The sequence below is a fragment of the Haliaeetus leucocephalus genome, unplaced genomic scaffold (assembly GCF_000737465.1).
Source record: "Haliaeetus leucocephalus isolate CR32 unplaced genomic scaffold, Haliaeetus_leucocephalus-4.0 Scaffold273, whole genome shotgun sequence".
Taxonomy (NCBI): Eukaryota; Metazoa; Chordata; class Aves; order Accipitriformes; family Accipitridae; genus Haliaeetus; species Haliaeetus leucocephalus.
The window spans coordinates 11,381,950-11,391,584 of record NW_010972709.1 but is presented as its reverse complement, the minus strand read 5'-3'; the positions used below and the strand labels follow the sequence as shown (position 1 = coordinate 11,391,584).

General features: G+C 48.7%; 1 protein-coding gene across 1 annotated transcript; it reads left to right on the top strand.

Annotated features, from left to right (window-relative positions):
• TOMM34 (translocase of outer mitochondrial membrane 34) lies at positions 1-4,074 on the top strand (the record flags this gene model as incomplete). The annotated part of the gene is made up of 6 exons (XM_010569799.1): positions 1-146; positions 372-524; positions 1,184-1,344; positions 1,607-1,751; positions 2,374-2,500; positions 3,021-4,074. Coding segments are annotated over 6 exons (831 nt in total), but the record flags the coding sequence as incomplete, so codon positions are not given.
• Positions 4,075-9,635: the final 5,561 nt, after the last annotated feature.

The window sequence follows — 9,635 nt, the reverse complement described above, 5'->3', positions numbered from 1 at the left end:
GGGCGGACGCCGGCTGAACACCTCTCCCGCTCGTGTCCCGGCGCAGGGGAGGCCGCCGCCGAGGAACGGAGCGTGCTGCTCGCCAACCGCGCCGCCTGCCACCTCAAGGAAGGCGCCTGCAGCCTCTGCGTCGCCGACTGCAGCGGGTGAGCGGCGGCGGGGCCGGGGGCGGCGGGGCCCGAGGGCTCGTTCGCTTGCTTTCCCCACCGTTAGGTTAGGGGTGGGAGGCGAGGCAGGGACGGTGACAGCCCCGGGGCGACCTCGGCCTGCGCCGGCCGCGCCGTCCCTCCGCGGCCTCCCCCCCACCCCGGAGGCCGCCCGCCCGCCCCGGGCTGACGCCGCCCCGGGCATCTCTGTCCGCTCTGTCGCAGCGCCCTCGACCTGGTCCCCTTCGGGATCAAACCCCTCCTCAGGCGGGCCGCCGCCTACGAGGCCCTGGAGAGGTACCAGCTGGCCTACGTGGACTACAAGACGGCGCTGCAGGTGGACTGCTCCATACAGGCGGCACACGACGGCGTCAACAGGTGAGGCTACGGCCTGTGCTCTCGGCGGGTCGTAGGGAAAGGTTTGGGAATACAGCGGCTCGGTTAGCTGCTGCGAGCCTCGGGGTGTTTCTGCAACCGTGGCAGGAGGGAGCTGGGGCCCAAGCACATGAACGAGGCAAGCGAGGCCTGTGATGCTTTGCGTGCTCTCCCTTTGTCTGCTGGCACCCTTAGCTCCTTTCAGGGTGCTGGGTGAGGGCTAGGAACGAATGACCCGGGACTGTTTCTGCTTTGCTCAGTGCCTGGTTTAAAGGAAGTAATAAACTACAAGGTCCCATGCCCTGTCCTTTAAGGCTCCCTATGCTGGCTGGGTTTACGGGCTGCTGTAGTAGTCCTTTTCTCTTTCTGGAGCTGTCTGCTTCACTTTATCGTTTGCCAGACTGAGGAGCATCATGCACATCTCTTGCTCACCCGAGTACTGACAGTCCCACCTCTTGTCCTATGATAGTTCTAGCCCTGCCACCACAAAGGTCCTTTCACTAACGTCCTGGCTGTAGCAGGAACTTAGTTAAGATGCATGTAAAGGGTTTAGTGGAGAGATGCTGTCCTCAATACACAAGCCAGGTTAAAAAGTGACCCTACTGGCTACTGCGTGGCCCATCCAGCCAACAGATGGGGTGACTGCCAGCCATCTCTTCCAGGATGACTAAAGCCCTGCTGGAGAAGGATGGCGTGAACTGGCGCCAGAAGCTTCCGCCAATCCCCACAGTGCCCCTTTCTGCCCAGACGAGGTGGAGCGTTCCTTCTGCCGAAGCCCCTGGGGCAAACGCTCCTCCTGCAACTGCACTGCGGGGAGAACCAGGTGAGAGCAATGCCCTTGGGTCAGGCACAGAGCCCTGTAGCTCAGAAGGGTGATGAACAAGACAGCTGCCACGCCTGCTTGGCATGTCTGCAGCTGGGGCTGAGGCCTGGAGAAACCTGGGCCTGGTTCTGCCACAGCCTTTTTGGCCAATCGTGGATCCTTTGATGTCTCTTGCCTCTGGTATGGGGATATTTGCTTTCTGAGAGGCTGCACTGATCTTGTCAGTTTTATAGTGTTCTGTATTCTTTCACGCTGTTCCCAGATCAGAGTGGTGCTGGCACGGAGAGAGCTCAGTCTCTGAAGGAAGAAGGAAATGAACTTGTAAAGAAAGGAAACCATAAAAAAGCAGTTGAGAAGTACAGTGAGAGTTTAAAGCTCCGCCAGGAATGTGCGACTTACACCAACAGGTACTACTACTCAGCTCGTTGCCCAAGTACTTCTTGGCCCTTTATAAAACCCACTGTGGTATTTCTGACAGAGCTGTCTAATGTTTGCTCCCAAACAAATGAATAAAACAAAAACGCCCACACATGTTCACCCCAAGTGCAGTCTTCCCTGTAGTTTGTATAATGTCCTTTGATCAGGTCCTGCAAAAACCCTTGGAGACACTCATCTTAGGGCTGCTAAGGGATTTCTCCCTTTAATGCTTGTCTGCCAGGACTCTTATTTTGAGTAGTGTCTGCTGCCCCATGAACCACAAATTGCAGACTGCTATACTTAAAGACTCAAAGTACTTCTAAGGCAATTGCAGCAAGCAGAGCATATTCTGGACTGGTATAGATAGGAACCTGCATCCTTGAAGTGCAAGTTCTTAGCTTTAGAGCAGGTTGCTCTAAAAACCCTCCTCTTTTTTCCCCTCCTTTTAACTGAAACAAACTTGAGCTCAAGATGACATAACGTACGAGGATAAAGACTGGTTTTGGAGTCCAGCTTTGCGGTGCGCTGAGTTTGGCTGAGATCCGCTATGGATGTTCCAGCAGCAGATGCTGCTTTTAGCCAAAGGTCTCTAACCAGGTATCTGTATTGCAGAGCTCTCTGTTACCTGACGCTGAAGCAATACAAGGAAGCGGTACAGGACTGCACAGAAGCTCTGAGGTTAGATCCTAAAAATGTTAAGGCACTCTACAGACGTGCTCAAGCACTTAAAGAGCTGAAGGTAAGTCAGTCAGGAGTTTTGAACATTTTTAGGCTAGGACTAGAAGCCTGTTCATGCACGATCAGGGCAAGAGATGCCATTTAGAACTCGTTTCTGTGCTAGACAACATCTGCCATCAGGTAACTGAGACCTGTGTGGACTGAGGGGGGTGGTTTCTTTCACATTGCTATTTGCTGGTTGGATCTCATGAGTTTCTCAGGACCAGGTCCTGTTTCTGGACGTGCTGGAAGCAGCTATGTGTTGTGTTGAGCTTTATCTTTTCATGTCTGGTGAGAGATTCTCTAGACAGTACTGGAAGACTTACTGCATTGGCATTGGACTCAGAACCCACTTGAGTGATGAAATTGTATTCTCAGCCCTAGTTTAAGCGCATTTTAGAACAGCTACATCGATGCCAGTGCTTAAGCAAGTATAGAGAGGAAGTCAGGGGCTTAGTTGTGTTGCAGGGTAGTAATTCTGCAGCAAGAGCCTTGAACTGCATTTTCAATGTACTAACATTTAAAAAATACTTTCCTTCTAGGATTACAGATCAAGTATTGCCGATATCAAGAGCTTGTTGAAAACTGAACCAAAGAACACAGCTGCACTAAGATTACTGCAAGAACTGAACAGAGCCTAGGGTAACCAAGCAACAAGGAAAGCTTTGTTTTCCACTGCAGAAGAACGCTTTTTCCCTTCTGATGTTGTTACAGGGACCAATCTTAATGCAGAATCGGTATTGAAAACTATCTTCCACAGCTGCTGAGATGTAACAGGTTCTGTGGCAGCACAATGAATGTTAAGACACACAATCTGTATCAAACTATTATCTGGCTCTAAGATCGTTCAAAGTTTTAATGCCCCTCCCTGAGAGGCATATAGGTTAACTTCCTTGGTTGAAGTCAACTTGCCTGTAACTGTTGGCCTCAGGGACTATTTCCATGTTGGCTAAGATGCATGCGAAGTGGCTATTCTCTTTTTGAAGAGCTACAGACAGAGGGGGTTTTGTCCTTATTCAGGTGACACTTTTGCTGCGTTTGTGCTGCTATTACTTAAATAAGGTTGCTGCAGGAACTGCTGCAGTTGCCCTAGCACCACACACCATTCTTGTAACAGGCACAGTTACTTGCACAGGGCCAAGCTTGTTCCCTCTCCCACTTGATGCCTGCTGGCCCTCAGCTGAGTTCCTGCTGCTTAGTGTGGCTGGGCAGATGTTTACAGTAGCAGCTTTCTTTTATTTTTAATTATGCTGCACATTTAAGAAAACAGCAGCAAGTTAAGCCTGCCTTGTTACACTGTGCACTATTTCTTTCAGATTCTGGGTGCTTGGGAATTTTCTAATTGCTTTTTGTGTTGTTTTTTGGTTTGTTTTTTAAAAACCACTTTAGCTCCTCTGTGCCTTTTGGAGCAGTTGCTATGGGGCGTTACAGGGAGAAGGATATGCAGTAACATCCCAGCTGAGGTCTGGCTTACTACTTCAATGCATGTTTATATTTTTTTTTATCTTCTCCTTATCTGGTAGTGATAGCACTGACATAAAATGATAGGTAAAGAGATACTTGGAGTTACTCTATGAACTGTTAAAACCAGTTCTCATTAAAACAGTGTTTATTTTCACTTTAGAGCTGTGTTTTTTACATGATGGATGGTGTAGGGGAACTGGTACACTTTTTTAACCACTTCATACTGTCCCCCCTTTTTGTCAGAGGACTTCAAGCGCTGCAGTACAGTGCCTTGCTCTGTCAGATAGTGACAATCATAGAATCGTTTAGGTTGGAAAAGACCTTCAAGATCGAGTCCAACCATTAACCATGCCCACTAAACCATGTCCTGAAGTACCCTGTCCAACTCACTTTTTGAATATCTCCAGGGATGGTGACTCAACCACTTCCCTGGGCAGCCCATTCCAATGTTTTGACAACCCCCTCAGTAAAAAATTTTTTTCCTCATATCTAACCTAAATCTCCCTTGCCTCAACTTGAGGCCATTTCCTCTTGTCCTATCTCCAGCCACCTGACAGAAGAGACCAACACCCACCTCACTACAACCCCCCTTCAGGTAGTTGTAGGAGCGATAAGGTCTCCCCTCGGCCTCCTTTTCTCCAGACTCAACAGCCCCAGCTCCCTCAGCCGCTCTTCATAAGACTTGTGCTCCAGGCCCCTCACCAGCTTGGTTGCCCTCCTCTGAACACGCTCCAGCACCTCCACGTCTTTCCTGTAGTGAGGGGCCCAAAACTGAACACAGGACTCAAGGTGCAGCCTCACCAGTGCCCAGTACAGGGGAACAACCACCTCCCTGTGCCTGCTGGCCACACTCATTGCTCAGTCTTGCACACTGTGCATGGGTGGAGTACTTTAACTAGTAAGTCAAGATGCTGGACAACACTAGACCTAAGCCAACTTACAGTACAGACCAGGAGATAGAAGCTAGCCCATAAGTCAGGGTTCAAATATCTTTGATTCCCACCTTACTTCTCCCAGTAGTCAGTGTTTCAGGCAGGTACCCCACTGAACTGAATTTAGAAAGCAGACAATCCCTCTAATGCCGTTAAAGACAATAGACTTCTTACCTTAGTCTGACATTAAGTACCTTTTTCTAGGTCCCAGGGCTGTACTCTTATCAGCTGTAATGGGCCAGGGCTTGAAACAACTCCTCACAGAGGCGCACAAATTGCTCCATTCACTCCACTCCCACTTCTAAACGTGGCAGCTGCATTGATCCTGCAACCAGCACTCACCCAAGCTCTTAGCAAGTAAGCGTGATGGATTTCAGGGTGGGGAAGCACAGGCCAGCAGTACACAGATAAGCAGAGGAAGGTCATAAAATACAGGAGGAAGAATGGCTTCACTTAGTTAAGAGCTATCCTTTTAACAGCCCTGCTGTTAACTGGAGTGGCAGATACCTGCACTGTTCCATTCATTACAACACCTCTACAGCAGCATTCACCATCTCTTTCCCCTCTCAGCAACAGCAATGCATTTTTGTACCTTATCTCTAAGACTTTCCCCAGCATTACCACCAGGTAGACAAAGATCAAGCACAGCAACAAGACACACTACTTCAAGCTCAGGGTCACTTCTGTCTCCCCTTCTGTTGCAGCAACAGTGCTGCTGTCCATCCAGGGTGCTTCCCAGGCATGCAACGGTAGTGCTGTCCACATGGGCAGCAGGAGAGTGTTTGTCACAGAGGCACGCCTTCATCCACCCTTTCAAAAGCCACAGCAACTCTTCCAGACTGGAGACTCCAGATTCACATTTGCATTGCTGCTCCTGCCTCAACTCCCTAAAGCCTCAGACTTCCCTGAGGAGTTCAGCCAGGGAGCTACTCTGAAAACTTCCAGTACCATCCAGTACACATGGGGATCCACGCTCCAACTTCATCTTTTCTGATAAAGATTTTAAGGACCCTGGTCCTTGTTCACGTCCTTTCATAGACTATTCTGATGTCCTTGTGTTCCTTGGCCCCACTCTGCATTCCCTGTAGCTTTACAGCTGTCTTCTTCAGCCAAGCCATCTAGCATTGTAGGTGGTGTCACAGGCACATCTGAACTGCCCTGTTACACCTGAAAAAAGGTTGCAAACAAGCTAGCCAACAGCAGGATGAAGTTCACCTGTACGGTTCCATTCCAGCTCCTTATGTGCATTATACTCATGCAAATACACATTTTTCTTCTAGAGACAAAGCAAAAAAGCTTCCAGCCAGTTACACTGTGGGAGAAATAACAACTTAAATGAAGGTCCTGTATATTAAGTGGATTAAAGTCCTGTATAAGCATGTCACTGAGAAGGAGGTATCTAAATAGCACACGGTTCAGGCTGAGACATCCACTATGAGGAAAAGAAATATTGAAGGTCAGAGGAAGAATTGGCAAAATAAAGGCAAAAAGGAATGATGATAAGCCCCAGGGAAGAGTCCCAGCTGAGCAGAGCAGACACCATGCAGGAGCAAATGTGTAAGCGATTCTATTAAAATGCTGGCAGGAAAACAAGAGGTAGGAGGGATGACTCAGCAGCAAGCTGAAGTGAGAGTATGATACGGCACAGAAGGAAGAAGGAGACGGCAACACCAGCACACAAGTTGGACAGAAAGTAGGTAGGTGGTGTTGATGGAGGTATGCTCCTGTCAGCTCAAGGAAGCAGTCAAGTAAGGTCAACACATTGCCAGTCTGAAGTACCAAGGAGACTCTAGGCACTGAAATTCCTAACTAGGAAGAGCGGGGCATTAAGGCCAGGATGACTACAGCAACACGCTCTGGGAGAGGCCCAGAGAGCAGAACACAGTAACAACAGGTCCCAGCTACTCCTGCAAGCAGGGAGCGTCCCTGTGGGGCATGATGTGGTTATGAATATTTTCAGGCTCATCAGTGACTCCTTGAAACCACTGGTCAGGAACACACATTGGAGAAGCAGCTTTTGATTTACAGCTACTCCACACTACCTCAAAAGCCGGGTCTTGTGCACCACAGACACATACACACACAGTGTGGTGACCAGCAGAAGACACTCAGTGCCAGCACTCCTGCAGGTGTACAAGGTCCATTACAAAAGGAGAACCATGGGAAAATGATGCCTTTTAAAAGGAAGTTAAAAACAACTAGCTAGAAAGGATAAAATCCAGGTAGATGGTATGAAATTTGCTTAAAGCCATCCTCCTAGAGAGTCAGGAAGGATCAGGAGAGCCTGTTGGTTGGCAATTTCTTCATTTAATCCTATATGTCCCTTCCTGTCAGCTCTTAGGACTGCCATCCCACCAGCATGACAAGTTTCAAACACTAATTACAGCAGCCTGACCTAAGTCCATCCCTCCACCTGCATGAAACAGAGAAAAAGTATTTGCTGTCTTTCTGCAAAGGGAACTAACCCATGCTTTGGGGGTGGAAGCATCAGTTCTTTATTAGTGTCAGCTACAGGAACAAATAAAACTACAGAACTCAATAAATTCACTAAAAATTATGATCAGCACTTGTCATTTCCTGGGCAACTGAACCAGGCTAGGTTCCACACTACATTTTCACAAGATGCTTTCAGTAGCGAGAAAAGAATTAACGTGGGAATTTTTTTACAGGTGCAGGAGGAAGAAATTCTGCAAGGTTTACAATACACACAAAAAAATAGGATGGGGCACTGAAGACAAGCCAGGGTCACTGTACAGGCACAATTCGAAAAGCATGGTGGGCTTGCCGCTGCTGTTCTTCAAAGGCAATGTTCTCAGGGCTCGCTATCAGTCCTGAAGTCTACAAGAAACAAAGAAACCGCATATGCAATTTTCAACTGCTAGAGGAAGAATTTCATCCAGACAAGATGAAATTCACCTGAACTTGGATTAACACAGTTTCTTTGAGATCTCAAGTCAAGAAAATACTATCTTCAAAGGGGTACGTGAGAGTCTGAATTGCTTCTTAATGTGTCTCAGCCTCAGCAGCAGGGCCAGCTCTCCTGATCAAGCCCACACAGGACCACTAACATCTTATAGGGTATCTACTGATAAGGTTCTGCAAAAACCACTGGGAAGTCCCAGGAAAGATTGTGCTTGTCCCCACTAGACCTACAGAAAAGCAAGGTCCTTTCCTATCTTCCTTTCTGGCTGGACAGTCGTTGCCCTTGTCAACATAGGAAGAAAAAAAACAACCCCACATAGAACTATGTCTGCAGTACGATTAAGTCTGGAAAATGGAGGATGCAATTTAAGAAATGGAATATTACAGTCAAAGATACTTATGTTGCTCATCAAGCCTTTCTTGGTCTGGACAAGAAACCCAATCCCTAGTTTCAGAGTCAGAAACCAGAGACCCTGAGCACACCATGCACGCACCAACGCCTGCAACAGCTCCGTGCACCTACCCGGGGTCACTGCAGGAATGCCGTGGTGCTGCTCTTGTGCGATGTCTCGGTAGCCTGGTGCGCTTGGAGAACAGCCACTGCTTCCTCGATCTTACAACAGAGAGCACAAGGCGGGGAGAAGTTGAGTTGCTCCAATGTAGGAGCGCACTGCACAAGAAGTGCAATATTCCAGGTCCTGATCTGGCCTCTGCACAGACCCACTTCCAAGAGGTAAAGGACTTTAATAATAATAAAATCCAAGTCTGCTGCTTTTGCAGGAGACTGATCAGCCCAAAGATCTCTTCTGCCTCTTCCCTAGGGAAATGCTGGGGCACCTCTCCTTTTCTATAGGAGTCAGAACTTGCCAGAGAGAAATCAGACTTCTCCGTAGGTGAAGCTGCCTGACACCACCCAGCAGAGCTCAGGCTCCTTCACAAAAATGTCAATGAAAGGGTAAAAGTAAATCCTGTCTCCAAGGAGCAACAAGGAGATGCAGTCAATTCACTGCAACTGTTTTGATAGGAGCCAAAGCTGAACACTCACCAGGATTAAGGAGGAAACTGAAGAAATGCTGCAGAGAGGCAGCGTTTATCTGGTTTCTATTCTCAGGAAAGAACATCTCCCTATCTCCTTCCGGAAAGCAACACCCACCCTGCTTTTCCCCTCTCACTTCCCAGCCACCTCCAAACCACCCTCAGAGCTTGGCCTGGGCTTTTAGGGAGCTGCTCCGAGCTTCTCCTTTTGCTGAAGGTGGGCAGGCATTCAGGCACTGGGTGGAGTTCCATCAATGCGGGGCCCTTTCTGCTCATTTTTCCACTTATAAAAAAAAAGAAAACAAAACCAAAACCAAAAAAACCCCAGCTACTTTCTCTTCCCAGGGCTATCAACATCCTTGGCCCATCTTATGGGCCATGATCACCTTTCCTTGCAGCAGCAGGTTAGCCCTTTGGGATGTGATTTGTTTGGGCACCAAGTGCCTCCTACCTTGCAGTGCAGGGAGTCGGGGGACTCTAGGAGCAGCAGCAGCTCGGTGTTATCAATCTCCAGCAGCATCCCAGTGATCTTGCCAGCCAGCGAGGGATGCGTTGCATGGATCAGAGGGTAGAGGCGCTCACCTGCTCCAAACACCAGGGAGGACATCAGCGCTGTGCAAGACCTCCAGCATTTTCAAACCCAGTGCAAGCCCTCCTGCCCTCCCAGGTCTGTCCTTTCAACTGAAAAGGGATACAAGGGTGGTGATGGTAGTGGAGGGGAAAAAAAAAAATTAAAATCACTGCTCGCAAGCAAATGTACGCCAGCATGTCACAGCAACAGCGTTTGCAGGCAGGGAAGCTGCC